Source organism: Cydia fagiglandana, chromosome Z (genome assembly GCF_963556715.1).
Source record: "Cydia fagiglandana chromosome Z, ilCydFagi1.1, whole genome shotgun sequence".
In the NCBI taxonomy this organism is placed as follows: Eukaryota; Metazoa; Arthropoda; class Insecta; order Lepidoptera; family Tortricidae; genus Cydia; species Cydia fagiglandana.
Window position 1 is genome coordinate 8,528,033 of NC_085959.1, and position 18,560 is coordinate 8,546,592.

The window sequence follows — 18,560 nt, forward strand, 5'->3', positions numbered from 1 at the left end:
TGACAGGGTCCATGACTAATTGAGATATATTTTTTATTTTTTTTTCTCGAGTACTCATGAGCAGGTCCATCTTCTGGTGTCAGCTTATCGTTGAATTTTGAGACACGTTGTATATTTAAGAAATTAAATGTTTTTATTTTACCATATTTTGTTACATTTCTAAATAAATTAATGTGCTAAACTTTTAAAAAATATTTATGTGACAACTGCTCCATATAATAATGAACTGTCATAGGGACCATCATGCGCGAGAGATATATGATATGTACATACAACTGAACATACCTTCGACGTGTTATATTAAAGTGTTGTTATTTTGACATTTGATACTTCTCTTATTGATTGACGTTTGTACTGTTTTGTTGTTATAATGTGTTAGTATTGTGCAACCTAAACGATTCCTTTCGCAGCTCTGCCCGTAACCCCCGCAGTGTCCTCTAGCGTCCCGCTATATAAGAAATATTAGCAGTCAAAGTTGAATCCATGATATTAGAAAATCAGTTTCGTATTAAGAGACCGCAGGTAGCTCGGCCGAATTTCAACTTCCCATGCAAACGGGGTTTCGTTCTTATTTTAAAACTACGTGTTGGATTGTAATGATTATCTTTGCACATTAGTTTACACAGCTTCAGCATATAAAACAAACAAAATAGAGCAAAAACAAGTTTTGTATGAAAAACTTAATTTTGATGTGTTTTTAACTATGGTATCTGAACCTACATAAAACTAATTACAGGTATAGGTATATACCTTATCCTATCGTAAATAAAAAGTTTCAGAGCAATCTAGCTAGTCGTTTTAAAATGAGAGCGTAACTACGTTTGTATGGAGAACCGAGCTAGCTGCGGACTCTTCAAATCGATTGAAACAAAACAAAAGCAACTCTACTCCAATAATTATAATTATTTAAATTTAACTGGAGGTAATTTGACCGTGGGACGTAGAGGATCATACAAACCGAGTAGTTCTTGAGATGCGGATCGGCCCCACACTTGAGCAGTAGCGCGGCGGCCTCCTTCTGGCCCCAGAGCGCGGCGGCGTGCAATGGTGTCCAGCCCTCGTAGTCTACGCAGTCGGGTTCCGCGCCGCACTCTTCCAAAAGCATCTTGGCCACCTAGGGATATAAAAAAATATTAATAAACAAGCTCTGTCAATCTGTTTGTGCATATTGGCATGCATCCGGACAGGTGGGCTAACATAGCCACCAAGTGAATGCCGGTAAAGAAGCTTGGGCGGGGTAGGCCCAGGAGATGGCGAGAAGACTTTGACACCTCCTTTACAACTGGCCGGAAGAAGCACAAAATCGGGAGTTATGGAGAACCAAAGGAGAGGTCTTTGGCCAGCAATGGGGCACTCAAATAGGCTAAAAAAATGATTTATGCCTTTGGAGTAGGAATCGGCATTGCGAGACGTATGTGTTTCCTAATTCTTTCAAATCAAAATTCGTAGTAAAAAAGACGGAATCTAACTTCGAAACGCTTCTACCGGTTACAGTCAAAGGCGTTATTTAAAGGACCGGCAACGGTAGCAGAAAGGATATGAGTGGCCATTCGATGAAGGGGTTTCAGTTTTCAATATAATCAGTCTCAGACACTTCTCTTCCTTGTCGTAACCTCATGGCTGAGGGACGTGATAATTGTGGGCAATCTTCATCAGCGCTCTCTAAGGCTGGTTTTAGTGTCACGCGGACCGTCCACTCCGCACCGGACCAATATGTATCATGTTCAGGGAGCGTTACAAAGTAAAGCTGACGGGTCAGCGCGGACGACAGCTTTTTCATACAATTTGGCGATGCGGAGCGATCCGCACGGACGGTCCGCGTGACACTAAAACCAGCGTAAGCCCCTGTCCAGTGGACATACGTCCAACGTGTGGACATACGTCCATCCCTACGCTTCCTTGCCATGCGACCAGCAAGTACTCTTATCAAGGGTTTTCAGAGGCTTTTCAAGGATCTTTTCAGACACTTACATCAATGTAACCCTTGGCGGCGGCTACGTGCAGTGGCGTGCCGCCGGTCTTGGGATCCCTGACTTCCACGTAGCCGTTCGCCGCCCAGTTCTTGGCGTCGCTGAGCAGGTTGTCCACTTCCGCGTTACGTGATTTCTCGCAATCGATGCCTGCGTAACAGAAATATTGTAATTATTATTTGGTTTGGAAAACTTTTACATCATTAATTTTACGGCTGGGTTCGGGTCCCATTGGAGTTATCGATTTTCCCCGACAGTAGCTTCATGTTTGTGTACAAGCTTACTCTCCATCGTAGTCACAGGACTCTCCCAGGCCAGTAAATATTGGACGCTAAGTACGGTCAAAGAATTTAATTTCAGTAGCATCTCGTACCTTGTCATAGGGGCAATATTTTGAGGTCCCTAGCCACTTTCATATTGATGGTCGTGACAGTGACAGGTGACAAGGTACGGAAATTAAAATCTTTGACAGTACCGTCGTAAATTATTACCAAGCCAAGAAATAAATGTACAGGTACTGTCCATGCCAGGTGTTATTTGACAAGATGGAGGGATAGGCGTCAGGGGACACCTACCAGTTGGCTCAACGAACTTGAAGAACTAGCCTGACTAGAGTTCAAATATGATCCTATGGGTATTATGCCACGAACGACACGAAAGTAGTCACCAACTCACCACACGCAGGAATAGTGAGCCGTTTAAGGTCCTAGCTAAATTAGACATTATAACGGAAGTATTAAACAACCAGTTTATTGTGCACAAATCACGCGAGGTGTTTTCGGCTACTTTTTGACCCCCCCCTCCCCCTTGGTAATATTTGGTGACGTTTTTGGCAACCCCCCCTCCCCCCACACAACCTCACGTGTATTTTTTTGTTTTTTTTTTCATTCGACCTAATTTTAAGATAAATTGTCTTGTACATAGAAAATCGTGTTTATTTTTATATTTTCGTTCGACTCGCTATTTTAAAGTGCAAAATGAAGATCCATGTTTAAAGAAACCGAGAAAAAGTATCTACTTTTGTGGTAGGTTTTTTTTCTTAGTTTCGTTCACTGTAGAAAAATACACGTGAGGTTTCCTTTATACCCCCCTCCCCCAACGTGATCTATCGTGATTTTTTCGTGACCCCCCTCCCCCCATCGGACCTCGCGTGATTTGTGCACAAACCCTTAGCTAGGACCCTAAATGGTATAACAATCAAGGAGCGTGACTGTACCGACTGAATTTGACAGTTTTAGTACGAAAGCTTTCAGTGGCAATTCATCCAATATCAAATTGTTTTTACGTTATCCCAGTAAAATGCGGAGCCACAATTCCTATAAATAAGCATAAAATGATGGAAATCATTGATTCGTTGGGCTCACCTTTCTCATCGATAGCCTTCTGTAGCAGCTGCTCCATCGCGTCGCTCTCGGCGATGTCGACCGCTAGTTCGCCGTCATAATTCACTGCTGCGACGTCCGCTCCGCTCTCCAGGAGATACCTGAATATTTTTACAAATCATTAGAGAAATATTAAGAAAGTCACAAGTAACGAAAGAGCGTCAGTAGCCTAAAGCGTGCGACTTTCAAATGGTTCACAATTATTTTCGTTGTCTTGTTTCTGAACAGTCTGTCACGCTTGTATTTGCGTCTTCTATCAAATAAATAAAAAAATCGAGTGCTATGACATGTTTTTCTAGCTGTAGATATTTTACATGAGAAAAATTAAAAACTAGATTTCATCCAATACAAAAAGCTACACTCCGTCATATTTTAACGGGACAAAAAACAAGCCAACGAAAAGGACCCTATTCGAATATTACAAATTCGAACCAATACTTATGAGGATTTCTGAAACAGCGTTTGCTATTCGTTTTTCGGTGAAGTTAAATATCGTGAGGAAACATGACTAAACCTCATGGGTTGTAGTTCCCCTGTATTTAGCGCTCATATTCGATCATGTTAGCTTTGCCCTATGATTAATATTGAATTTAAAACTTGTTAATAAATTGCCACTAAGCATCTCCATGCTTTCTAATAAGATTTACTACGGCGTATGATAAAAAATAGTGACGTTCAAAAGGTTAATAATCCGTAGTCGGAGTTTTTAGCTCTGAGTCACTGTTTGGAATAGCTATCGGCGATGTCAGTGAGTAAACTTAGCATTGCGTAACAAGGAAGTCTTATGAAAAACGCTACTAAATACCGTTACCAAGTAATTATTAAGAGTTACGTTATGTGCCACAATAAGAAAAAATGGAAGAATTGTTTGACATGATATGATGCCGACCGCCGGTCTACACTACCGAAGCACTTGCCGGCGAGGGCGTTCATCCTCACACCCTGAAACCTTCCTTCCGTAATCGCTCCGGCGGTGGTACGTGCCGAGGTTTTTTCGAAGGATTAAGTATGTGGTTCTTCCAACCAGGGGTGTCAAAAGTGTCAGCGAGGCGTGTGTCAGGGGCGGGTCTCACCTGGCTATGCTTAGCCCTCGTTGTCGCCGCGGTTCACGTCCGCGCCGTGCGCCACGAGGAGCCCCACCATGTGCAGTAGTGTGTCGGGGCTCACCTGGCTATGCTGAGGAAGCCGCAGGAGGCGGTGGCGTGCAGCGGCGTCCAGCCCTCGTTGTCGCCGCGGTTCACGTCCGCACCGTGCGCCACGAGGAGCCCCACCATGTGCAGTAGTGTGTCGGGGCTCACCTGGCTATGCTGAGGAAGCCGCAGGAGGCGGTGGCGTGCAGCGGCGTCCAGCCCTCGTTGTCGCCGCGGTTCACGTCCGCGCCGTGCGCCACGAGGAGCCCCACCATGTGCAGTAGTGTGTCGGGGCTCACCTGGCTATGCTGAGGAAGCCGCAGGAGGCGGTGGCGTGCAGCGGCGTCCAGCCCTCGTTGTCGCCGCGGTTCACGTCCGCGCCGTGCGCCACGAGGAGCCCCACCATGTGCAGTAGTGTGTCGGGGCTCACCTGGCTATGCTGAGGAAGCCGCAGGAGGCGGTGGCGTGCAGCGGCGTCCAGCCCTCGTTGTCGCCGCGGTTCACGTCCGCGCCGTGCGCCACGAGGAGCCCCACCATGTGCAGTAGTGTGTCGGGGCTCACCTGGCTATGCTGAGGAAGCCGCAGGAGGCGGTGGCGTGCAGCGGCGTCCAGCCCTCGTTGTCGCCGCGGTTCACGTCGGCGCCGTGCGCCACGAGGAACTCCACCATGTCTAGGTTGTCGTCGATGCATGCCTGGAAACATTCGGTGGTAATTGTTAGAAAGTTTTATGAATGAGTGTTACATATAAAACACTAAATAAATATAACATTAATATGGAAAACCATCGCATAACGCAAATAGGTCAAGAAGGAAGAAAACACGATACACACCACCATTCTTCGGAGGCATAAATTCGCGATTTTAGCTTAATACCTACATAGTTCTCAAAAACGCGTGTCCGCGATAGCTGATAGTGATGTGTATCTTATACCCTCCTGCGAGAGTCAATCATCTTTTTCGCTTTGCTTTGTTTAGTTCTAAATTATAAATAATTTATTGAATAAACATAATTATTTTAAATATCGGTAAAGTGTGAGTCCCGTTAAATGTGTTTCGCAATAAAAAAACATGTCAAGACTGTTTACTATTGTTCTAAATCTAAATAATTAACACCCTAGTGTTTACTATTTTTCTAATTCTAAATAATAAACACCCTAGTAAAAGCCTGAAGAGTAGCGTGCAACCCAAGCGGTTTTGATTGCTAAAACAATATCTTCTATCATCCAAACACGAGCGAGCATAATCTTCCATTTAGAATTCGCTGAAGCAGTTACACTTCAATAATATGATCACTACACTGCGTGTCAAATTAAAAGAAATTGCGGAGGCATTTTGTGCGCAGATCATTTTAGCTAAAAATTCGCAAATACAACATTACTAAAAATCATTTCAGGACTAACTTATGACCAAACGTCGGACTATAGGGGGCAGTTTGAGGGCAAGGTAAGGTTTACAAAAAAAATCTTAACTTACGAGTATTATAATGTACCTAGTATTTGTAACATAGTTAGTTAAATTAGTTACCCGTTATCATTTATTCATCTTTAATGCGTAAATACTCTTTGAAGTGATGACTGATAGCCCACTGAAGTGGCCACTTAAAAAACAAATAAATAGCTGACATGCGTCATTATGACTTATGTGTATAGACTGGTCATATTTTTCATCAAAACGATTTCGACTGGCAAAGCATATTACTTTTTGGCAACCGGGTTTTTTAACCTAATTAGACCCCGCTGAATCCGAATTTGCCGGTTGCTCGATCGAAACCTTGACCGGAAGTGAGATATTTGACATTAAAGGTCCCTTTTTGTAGTTTTCCGTAAATAACTCTTAAACGGAGGCGCATAGCAAAAAATGTTCTATTACATAAGTAATCTGCATAAAATTGCCTACAAGAAAGATTCAGTACAATTTTTCGCTAGGATCAATATTCAAAGAGATATTAACGCGGGAAATTTAATTATAATCACTTCGAAGGTCCCTTTTTTTAGTTTTTCGTAAATAACTCATAAACGGCGGCCAATATCAAAAAATGTTGTTAAACGATAATAATCTACACAAAATTTTTAACAAAACAGATTCAGTACACTTTTCGCAGGGATCAATATTTAAAAAGATAATAAAAAGGGAAAGTTCTAGTATAATGAATTCTAAGTTTCCTTGTTTTTATTTATTCGTTAATCATTTGAAAAGTATGACTCATAGCAAAAAAAATCTTATACTTAAATAATAAACATAAAATTTCCTACAAGGAACATGTAGAACACTTTTCGCTAGGATCAATATTTAAAAAGACAAAGCAGCGGGTAAGTTAATTATAAATAATTTTAAAGTCCCTTTTTAGGGTTCCGTACCCAAAGGGTAAAACGGGACCCTATTACTAAGACTTCGCTGTCCGTCCGTCCGTCCGTCCGTCCGTCTGTCACCAGGCTGTATCTCACGAACCGTGATAGCTAGAGAGTTGAAATTTTCACAGATGATGTATTTCTGTTGCCGCTATAACAACAAATACTAAAAACAGAATAAAATAAAGATTTAAATGGGGCTCCCATACAACAAACGTGATTTTTGACCAAAGTTAAGCAACGTCGGGAGGGGTCAGTAATTGGATGGGTGACCGTTTTTTTTTGCTTTTTTCCTTTTTTGCATTATGGTACGGAACCCTTCGTGCGCGAGTCCGACTCGCACTTGCCCGGTTTTTAGTTATTTGTAAATAACTCGTAAACGATGTCCCATAGCAAAATAGGTTTTTAAGAATAAATTATCTACATAAAATTTCCTCCAAAAAACATCTTGAACACTTTTCTGTAGGATCAATATTTAAAGCGATATTAATGGAAGAAAGTTAATTACAATCAGTTCACAGGTCACGTTTTATTAGTTTTTCGTAAATAAGTCGTAAACGGTGGCCCTTTGCAAAATAATATTCTACATAAATATTAAACATAAAATTGTCCACAAAAAAGGTTCTGTACACTTTTTCGCTACGATCAATATTTAAAGAGGTATTAAAGAGGGTAAGTTCAATAATCAATAATAATTAATTTCCAAGTCCCTATTTTCAGGTTTTCGTAAATGACTCGAAAACGGATAAATGGGGGGGGGGGGAATGGTCATTGTTTGGCTATGGGGGGGGGGGGGGGCTTTATCTCCGAAACTACTGGGTTTACCTATAGATGACAGGAAAACCTATTAGAAATATGCAGTCAAGCGCGAGTCGCACATTACTTAGTTTTTGAACCGACCCCTACGGGTTTTTTAATGGCAATTCACTCGCGTTTCACATATAAAAATACGTTGTTGAAATTTGGGTAGTGTACGGAACCCTTGCAACGCGAGTCCGACTCGCGCTTGGCCGGTTTTTTTCCTTTTGAGGTACGGAACCCTAAAAACTAAAAAGAAGTGACATGTGAATTGATCGTAATGAACTTTCTTTCTTTAATATCGTTTCAAATATTTATCCCAGAGAAAAGTGTTCATTATGTTTTCATAGAAAATTTTATGCCGATTTTTTATTTACAAGAACATTAAGGACTTACTTTGCTATGAGCCTTATTTTACGAGTCATTTACGAAAACCTAAAAATGTGGACCTGGAAATTGATTATAATTAACTTACACCCTTTAATACCTCTTTAAATATTGAATGTAGCGAAAAAGTGTACAGAACCTTTTTTGTGGACAATTTTATGTTTAATATTTATGTAGAATATTATTTTGCAAAGGACCACCGTTTACGAGTTATTTACGAAAAACTAATAACAAGTGACCTGTGAACTGATTGTAATTAACTTTCTTCCATTAGTATCGCTTTAAATATTGATCCTAGAGAAAAGTGTTCAAAGTGTTTTTTGTAGGAAATTTTATGTAGATTTTTTATTCTTAAAAACCTATTTTGTTATGGGACACCGTTCACGAGTTATTTACAAATAACTAAAAAGGGACTTTAAAATTATTTATAATTAAATTACCCGCTGCTTTGTCTTTTTAAATATTGATCCTAGCGAAAAGTGTTCTACATGTCTCTTGTAGGAAATTTTATGTTTATTATTTAGGTATAAGACTTTTTTTGCTATGAGTCATACTTTTCAAATTATAAACGAATAAATAAAAACAAGGAAACTTAGAATTCATTATACTAGAACTTTCCCTCTTTATTATCTTTTTAAATATTGATCCCTGCGAAAAGTGTACTGAATCTGTTTTGTTAAAAATTTTGTGTAGATTATTATCGTTTAACAACATTTTTTGATATTGGCCGCCGTTTATGAGTTATTTACGAAAAACTAAAAAAAGGGACCTTCGAAGTGATTATAATTAAATTTCCCGTGTTAATATCTCTTTGAATATTGATCCTAACGAAAAATTGTACTGAATCTTTCTTGTAGGCAATTTTATGCAGATTACTTATGTAATAGAACATTTTTTGCTATGCGCCTCCGTTTAAGAGTTATTTACGAAAAACTAAAAAAAGGGACCTTTAATGTCAAATATCTCACTTCCGGTCAAGATTTCGATCGAGCAACCGGCAAATTCGGATTCTGCGGGGTCTAATTAGGATAAAAAACCCGGTTGCCAAAAAGTAATATGATTTGCCAGTCGAATCAAGAAGGAGAGCGATTTTGAATTTTTATGTCTAGTCTAGTAGTCCAAGTACGTTTATAAATAACGCAGTTAGTTGCTATGATATTTGGAATTTCACATTATAAATACTAGGTACCAAATACTAAGTACAAATACTCGAAAAAGAATTGATTGAATTGCGAACCTTACCTAACATTCTGACATGCCACGAAAATGCCCGCTGGAGTCCGACGTATGCTTATGACTATTACTTACTAGTAATTAATAATAATGAATTAATCGCCATTGCATTTCAGCATCGCATAAGAATAATGCATTAACTTAGGCGCAGCAGGACGGAACCATGGCAGGGTCAGTGCCATCCAGGGTTGTCAAAAGGAAAAATAGGCAAATAAAATTAAATATTAGAATACCGAGTAGGAGTATTAGTGGGTGTGATTAATGGCACGTTATTAATTATTAAATTACTGGTATATTTCCATATTCTAATAAACTTTTCGAGTGGTTGATGTAATCTTCTTTAAGAAGCTCTTGTTTAAGAAATGTACATGATTTTTAATTATGTATTAGCCGGTACTGTTCCATCTGTGCAAAGAAAAGCATTTGCATGCTTTACACTTTAGAGGTAATGTCAAATCTCAGTGAGATTAAATTCTGAATTAGAATCACATGTTTAGAATAATGCTTTAAATATAACAAAGAGGGGTTAACACTTAATTCATCCTGATAGATTGATTGCAATCAATTGCGGCTTCTATAACGTAAACCGAAAGCGCCCTTTTTCGTGTCGAATCTTACTTGTTAACCCATTTATTCTCCTAAAATTTTGTTCCAAGTTCTTTAATGAACTATCGTAATATTTGAGCGTCATATTAACCATTGGACAGCCCTAGCGCGAGCCCACTGGAGCATTCATCGCTGGGACCCGCATCGCGTATAACGCGGTCAACTTCTTACCAACTCCAAAACATCGCAAAGGCCGAACTTGCCTCGTTTCCCCTTTCACATACGACTTTTAGTACAATGGAGTTTTTATTGTGAAGGAAGTCTCTATACACTTAATTAGTACGTCTATATTCTTAATATAACGGAGATGAAAAAGGAGGTAGGCGTGCAGTGAATTTTATGGTATGCATATATATAAGTTGTACAAACGTTTTTAATTAAATTACTCATATGAGCCGTTACAAACCTAAAACGAATGAATTAAATATGACTTCGCACAGCAACTCATAGCAGTATATACCTACCGAATTCGCATATTATGTAATTTCTCTATAAAATCTGCTTGAGCCATCAGCCTTGCGAATCGCTGTTTGCCTCCGCCTGGGCTTAAAGGTATGCGAGCCACACGCGTGTAGGCGGTGCGCCCAACCGGTGGATGCGTTGGGGCGGCACGGTCTGTACTGCCAAATGAGTGCAGGGCGACTTTACCGGCATGGCACTCTGAATGACCTGATCCGCCGCGCTCTTAGCACCGCTTCCTTACCCGCGACTTTGGAGCCGTCAGGCCTCTCTGCCACCGACGGCAAGAGACCGGATGGCTGCACTCTGGTCCCTTGGAGCCTTGGCCGTCCTTTGGCGTGGGACGCTACCTGCGTCGATACACTGGCTCCGTCCCACGTCGAAGGGTCTGCTCGGAAGCCCGGGACCGCCGCGGACCAGGCCCAGACTCTCAAGCGCCGCAAATACGCTTTCCTAATGAACGAGTACGAGTTTGCGGCGCTTGCAATGGAAACGCTGGGCCCATGGTCGACTGACACAAAAAAATTCATAAAAGAAGTGTCGGTCCGGCTAATAGGTGTCTCGGGCGACCACAGAGCAGGCTCCTTCTTTGCCCAGCGTTTAAGTCTGGCGGTGCAAAGGGGCAACGCCGCCAGCATCCTTGGCACCATTCCAGAGGCAGGAGACTTTGGTGAGGTTTTTTATATTTAATTCGTGGTTTAGTTTAGTTTTAGTATAAGTTAGTCAGTAAGCTAGATTAGTTAGTAGTTTTATGTTAATATTGTAGTGAAAATTATAATTTATTAGTTAATAAAAGTAAGGAGTTTAGCTTTAATAAATTATAAATATATTTTATTAATAATAATAATGTATAATCATAAAGTAATAAATAAGCCTACAGCTATTAATAATGTCATTTCTCTATACAAATATAGAAATAGAATCATTACTCAAATATATGTGTTCATGAGATGAATTCGGCTTGGAAAATTGGTCTGTGATCAGAGTGGGTTAAAGAGATATATGCTTTGGGATTATTTTTTTTTAGTTAGCCTGTTGTGGTGTCCCACTGCTGGGCAAAGGCCTCTCCCCCTGATTTCCATGACTCCCGTTGTAGTGCCTTCTCCTGCCAGCCACTGACTGCTTTGGGATAAACTTCAAAAATCGATTTTGCCTTGATAAGCGTTGTATGTAGTACACAGAACCCGTAGGGGTGGGTCTGTGATGTAGTAGCGATAGCGTGAGCGTTGCTAAACTATGACGTGCGTCCAGCTTAGTAGATATTAAGGGGCCCACTGATTAACAGTCCACCGGACGGTATCGTATCGGAATGTCAGTCAACAAAATTTTGACAGTTCCGAACAACTGACAGGCCGATACCATCCGGCGGACTGTTAATCAGTGGGCCCCTTTAAGAGATTTTCAAAACTGCTCCGTTGTCGAAGTTATCCCAATGCACCTTAACTCTTAGTAAGTATACTTACTTATACTAACATTGCAAGATTATAAAGCCTTGTATAATTACTTATATTAAATTAAAATTCAAGAAAAAATCCTAAGCTAATTCATTCATAAGATTTAAAACCACTTTATGCCGAAAATGCCTTACATCATAATGTAAAAGAACTGATACTCTTCAAATTACTGGATCGATTTTTATTAAACATAGCTAAGAACCACGTAAAACTCGCTTTCACGTAAAACACCGCATCGACATCGGCCCATCCGTTTGAGAGATACGATGCCACATACAGACACACAGATAGTCATTGGCGTCAAACGTATAACACCCCTCATTTTGCCGCGGGGGTTTAAAAAAAGTAGCACTACAGAATAATTGTCAAAGATAACGTACACACAAACGACATATCAGATCTTAGAGGATATAACCAATGGAGACGCCATGTCTAAAATTTTCGGGACAAAATAGTCTGCCGTTTTTTGCGGGGGAGGGGCACATCAAATGTATAGGTACGTCATGTCAGATAAACGTCAGTCCATACATATGGTTGACATGTGGTTGACCATTGGCCGCCTATTTTCGACAGAGGGGAACGCCTGTTAATGGCGGCTCCATTGTTAATTACTCCGAGTATCAGATAGTTGAGTACCGGCAACATTAACTGATCAATATAGACTTTACGTCCTGGCAATAAGGTATACGTCTGGTCAGTCTACAGTGTCGACGATGGTACATGAAATTATGATCCACAATGGAATGAAACACGATGACATTGGACTTAACTATCGTTTCATTATCAGTCCGGATGCCGGGCGTGCGAGGCACACAATTATTATGTAATTTCAACAAATTCAGGAAGGCTGTCGTATTATTCATAATGTCAATGTGGCTAATTCCGTCATAGGGGCTATTCGAAATCGTGGCATGACTCGCGTCAGCGCGATCTATCTTCAAGTTCATATCAAAATAAGATCAAAACATTGACGTATAATATCTAAGGACGGGCTAATGGGGCACTAAAAATGGTACTAGTTCAGCGATGTTACTCACGAATTCCAGCCAATCGTGCAGTCTAACGCAACTAATTGCGACCAATAGCGCGCGTAATGCGAACTCGTCAACCAATCGCACGCGTGATGCGAACTCATCAACCAAACGCGTTGTAGCGGTTTCACACCGCTGTACTGGCCCCTGACATGCCTCATCATTATTGCCCGTAACGTAAAGCCAGTCCCTAGATATCTATGTAAATGGATCAAAACCATACCAAGTTATTAATCTGAATCGGTGTTTTGCACAAGTGACGTAAGACCGAATCACTTTGACCTCGGTCATAATTTTCCGACCCTGTTCTATATATACCGGCGCTACATCAAACCATCAGAAAAATAATCGGGCCGGTCAGTGACAGGGCTGAAGCCGCCTTTGGACGATAAAGGCCCGCTCACATGGAGCGAGTTTCGCTATGATATCTAAATGAGAGTCTCGAGAAAATGGTTGTGATTGGTGGAATGGAAGGCAAGAGAGGTCGCGGTCGCTCGCCAACCAGGTTGACTGACCAAGTTGGTATCGTCTTGGGTCGTCCCATTCGTTTATCGTCAAGTTCTTAAATTAGTCCTATTCTGCTTTCGTCACCCATTCTACATTCGTCACAATCGTCGGTGGCTTTCAATGTAGAATGAGTGACGAAAGCAGAATAGGACTAATTTAAGAACTTGACGAAAAACGAATGGGGCGACCCAAGACGATACCACCAAGTTAGAGAAGCCACTTCCTCGAGCAAATTCCATCAAGCAGTGAAGGCAACAATGGATCGAGACCGATGGAGACAGCTGATCAAGGATGTGAAACCTAGTGATCACGATCCTCAGGAATGAGGGAACGACTGAAGAGAGATCTAAATGATCTCATTTAGTTATCGTGTGTTTCGCTTACTCATGTCTCTACTTTGTGTGTGTTTATTATATATAGGTACTTGAATTTTTATAAGATTACACTTTAGTTCAATCAAAAGAAAAATTGTTGAAATCGGTTCAATAATTAGGCGTTTTCCAGATAGATATTAAGCATACTACTGGTCTAAAATCTTTTATAATTTTCATGAAATAGTTAAAAGTTTGTACGGACATTTCATTTATTTTATTTTATTGTTTACGGACAACTTTCAATTATCTCATGAAGGTTCCGTAACGGAACCCTCGGTGCGCGAGTTTCATGAACTCGCACTTGACCGGTTTAATTTCTTGACGTCGGACACTTGTCGTATTTTTACGGAATAACAAAATTATAAAATAATAATACCAATACTACGTAAGTCACAGTTTGAATGTTTAATAATCAATTTTACAAACTGTCACATGGCAATTACATGAGACGAAATAACAGTTGGCAATCACGTTTTTTCTATAATCACTTTTAGCGTTGAGTCTTAATATTCGTAACGTATATATATTTTTTTAATTTCCCATGTCAACTGAGCATAACTGACTGTGTACGTGCTATGTGCTCTGTGAGACCACGCTTATCCCTATGGCTCCACTAATTTGAAAAATTTCCCAAAACCGAATCGACAAAAAGATTCTACAGGGTGAAAAAAAATGTCTGTACTGTTTCCTAATCAGGACCATACACCGAATATGTCCTTATACGGATCCCGACTATTACTGTTTCATCTTATATATAATTAATAATATCGATCCTGCTTCATAGAAGATGTTCAGGAGAACAATTTTGGCCAAGCTGAAGCGAAAACCTTCGCTTAACTCGGTCAAAAAGTCAAATTGTGACATTTATGATGGCGTCACTTTGTGACGTCAAAGTCTGTGCAAAATTAGCTTGGATACAGTCAGCAGCAGAAGTTGCTAAGCGGGCGATGTGTTCAAAATTACCTTGAAGCGCTCTTATTCCCTTAACAATAAAGTCGCGTCAATATAATTATGAACACTTCGCCCGCTTAGCAACTATAGGCTACATTCCTACTAGTCAAATCAGCTTCTTTTTTAGAACTGTCAAAACGATTTGCTAGTATGGAATTTATATGAAAACCAATGTAGTGACGTCACAGTCAATACACCTACATTTTATATTTCAATCCAATTTATTAAATAGAAATATAACTGTTGTCTATGTTTTTCTAATTATTATCTGATGCGTTATTCCGTGCACGGTGTGAAATAATTTATTTTAAGTAGAGGAAACATCCCTATTGCTGCTGGCTGTACTCTATCATCGATTTTGTGGTACAGTCACCGTCAAAGATATGTTTACACTTTAATCAGGCAAAAACTGTAAACATATATTTGACGTCGACTGTACCAGTAAGAAATGCACCCGACACAATAGATCAAGTCACCGACCCAATTGCGAGCTATCTAAAGATATGAGCGCGCTAAAAATACGCGTTATAGAAACAAAACGCGGCGATAAATCAGGTGAACTAAACGCGGATGCGCTTGCGACGCCGATCTAATGATTTAAGACAATGCACTAAACAACACTAATACAGTGTATAAGACGAATAAAAAAACACGACTCCGTATGTATAGGTGCCTGCAGATAATTTGAGATATGTCACTGTAAAATTGATAGCTCTAGTCATTTTGCAATCTGGCTAGTTAAATTACAGACTGACGGTAGGAATATAATATTTTAAACTTTCGCGTTTTGAATACATATTAACTCACATTATAGACGGGTCTAACGCGAATTATATTATTATTATTTTCGTCGGGTAGATGCACAAATCTCTGTTTTGACATTTTGCTGGGACAATCAGTCAGCCGCGACCACGACCAGTGAAACCTGTGTCGAAACGTCGGTAAATAAAGGTAATTGAATATAATTCGCGTTAGACCCGTCTATAATGTGAGTTAATATGACGGTAGGAAGATTAGCAACGAACGCGCTCTTATTGTCCTTGTCACAGTCTCACATTTTTTTTATTCCCCACCGTAAAATTATGATCAAATAAATTCGACCAATCGTAGTGTCGCGTCGCATTGCGTATGTTATATCCATCACGGAGGCACGCGTATAGCACATCTATAGGATTCTACCATCTATGCATGGGAAATAGCGAGAGAAGTAAAAACTCGTGGTGACCTTGGGCATACAGATATTATTAAGCATGACTGTACACCGTAAAAAAAGCTTTCAGAGAGATTCCTCAAAACAACTGGAGCCGTCAGCAACGCCCACATTTATTAATCTAACCTCATTTAGAGAATTTAGAACAATGATTTATCTCAAACCGATTTTATAAAGATTGCGCCCGGTATACCATTGTCTTTACTTAGGGTTGCCATACTTCAGGATATCCCCTAATATTATTAGAATTGCAGCAAGCTTGAAACTAAACGATTGCCTAAGTACTTGGTACAAATAGCCAGGTCAGTCCGAAGAGAATTAAATCACTACGGTCAGTCCATACAAAAGTTAGCACAATTGTGCAAGTTTTTCAGCAGAGGGGTGATCTCTTAATGGCCACTCCAGTTATTAAATGCTCTAAGCCATCATGGCATAAAACGTCAAACCCAATCACGCTGATGCAAATAGACTATAATGTCAAAAGACAGCAGAGCATGGTCTGCCATCTTGTGGTTTACAATAAAATTATTAACTGTACAATTGTACATTTGTTAAAAATATTGTAAAAACCGGCTTCAAAAAGGATAGAATAAAATATTATCCCTTTTATATGTTTGAGATCGGTGCCAAGCCAAATCTTGAAAGCGTCAACACACTGTCGAACCGAATTCTAACCCTGGTGCAGTTCGATGTATCGCTCTTATCTTTAAGAATAAGAATAAGAGATGTTTATTAGCACAAATAATAATAACTAATAACACAAAACTAAAATTCAATTACATAAATATTTGTGCCAAAAGGTCCTCACTCAGCTTCTTTCCTTTTCGCGATAATATTGACCATGACGTATAATGTCATTTTTATCATTGATTTACAATTTTGATATAACTCAGAGTGCATTTACCCGAAAACCCAATTTATTAACCATCTAAGCTCGAATTGTTTAATTCTCAACTCTGTTACATCGACTCAAGGCATATTGAGGCAAAGAACTGAATTAGACTAATTTTGTAACATTCGCACTATAAAGCTACGAGTGCCATCTGCCAAATCGTGGTCGCAGACCGCGGCCAGACGGTGGCACTTACTCGTAGTAGATAGTTATAGTGAAGCAATAAATAAAATATTATAGGACAATCTTACACACACCGACGATTCATAATAAACATTGCTGAGTCCATAGAGGTACAGTCAAGGAATTTAAATTCCGACCCATTTCGTACTTTGTCACAGTGACAATCAATATGAAAGCCGCTAGAGACCTCATACGGTTGTCACTGTGACAAAGTACGAAATGGGTCGGAATTTAAATTCCTTGACTGTACAATAATATAGAGATGACACGGGGGAGGGGCCAAAAGACCAAACGAGATGCACTTATAGAAATGTCAGTAGGAGTAGCAGAGAAAGCGGTATTATTGCTTGTCCTTGTCACAGTCTCACTTTTTGTTTATTCCCCACCAAAAATTTAGTATGGTTTATGGTGGGCAACAAATAACCCGACCGAATTACGTAGATTAGATTGTTTTTGGTATGTTGTCAGGAATGTTAAAACGTGTTTTTAATATTGTCGCTTTGCGTATGTTTTGTCCCTCACGGAGGCACGCGTATAGCTCATCTATGTAATACTAGACCTATGGCTGAGTCCCACAGTAAGCTCAATAAGGCTTGAGCTGTAGGTACTAGACGATGATACTTATTGGCAATTCTTTTTTTCGCGTTTGCGGGGTTGGTCCTATAGTAAAAGTTTCTCAGTATGACCTAAATATTAACGAGTTTGAGTAATTGCTTTATGTTCCGTTACATATATACCGTATATTAACGAAAGATTTTTTAACTTATCCCGTACATTCTAATTTAAAAAAATTATCGCAAACAAATGATTCTTAATTTTTTTCCCGATACCTAGAGCAAATATGAAAACCAAAAAAGTTATAAGTTTAATTAAAGTTGAAGCTTAGAACTTTTAGTATAGCAACAAACTGCAAACGAATACGATTTCCACCAGCATTATATCAACGCTTTTAAGTCACCCATTTCTCAGTGAACGATGCCAAAAAGTTTCGCATAAGCCTATTTATAAACTATAGCGTATACTGATCAAAGATATCAAACTGAACTTTAAAAGTGGGGCAGTTTCAACGTCAAATCAAGTTTACATCGCTCTCTGTTTCTGGTAATATTCAAGAAAGGAACACGCGAATGTCTATTCGTGTGAATGTAAAAACTAAAAATACACGCGTATCGATAGTTATCGGTGGCGATGATGTAAACATAACGAGTGGTGAGATATAGGGCAGAACAGCAAACGCCCTACTAACTATGGGATATAAAAGAGTTAATAGCTAAAAGAAACATCGTAGGAGCGAGGGAGTTTTAACCTAGTCGCGTTGTTCGAGAGCCGACATTGCTGTGGGTACCATAAAATAAAACGCAGCTTGAGATTAGGAGCATTATTGCGTTTGAGGAAACTTAACAATTGAAGTATTTAAATTTGACTCTTACCCACACACAGATAAAATCGAAATTACTTTTGCTGCTCAATGTCTATAGTTCATGACGCAGAAACCGTCAGATACACTCGATGTTCGAAGATTTGGCACAGCACAACGTACACACGCCATTGGTTAGAGGCAGGTAACTCGTAAACCACATTCTGGCAAAGAACTCGAAGCCTGGGATTTCCCGAAGCAATTGAACAGTTTCCATTGCTCTGCGGT

General features: G+C 39.8%; 1 protein-coding gene across 1 annotated transcript in view; it reads right to left on the reverse strand.

Annotated features, from left to right (window-relative positions):
• LOC134678769 (protein phosphatase 1 regulatory subunit 12B) overlaps positions 1-18,560 on the reverse strand; it is a 99,035-nt gene that overhangs the window by 60,768 nt on the left and 19,707 nt on the right. The window contains exons 2-5 of the mRNA XM_063537468.1: positions 5,044-5,174; positions 3,335-3,453; positions 1,972-2,120; positions 959-1,114 (exon numbers count right to left, since the gene is read on the reverse strand). Coding sequence (XP_063393538.1) covers positions 959-1,114; positions 1,972-2,120; positions 3,335-3,453; positions 5,044-5,174 — 555 coding nt within the window. The remainder of the gene's footprint in view (positions 1-958; positions 1,115-1,971; positions 2,121-3,334; positions 3,454-5,043; positions 5,175-18,560) is intronic.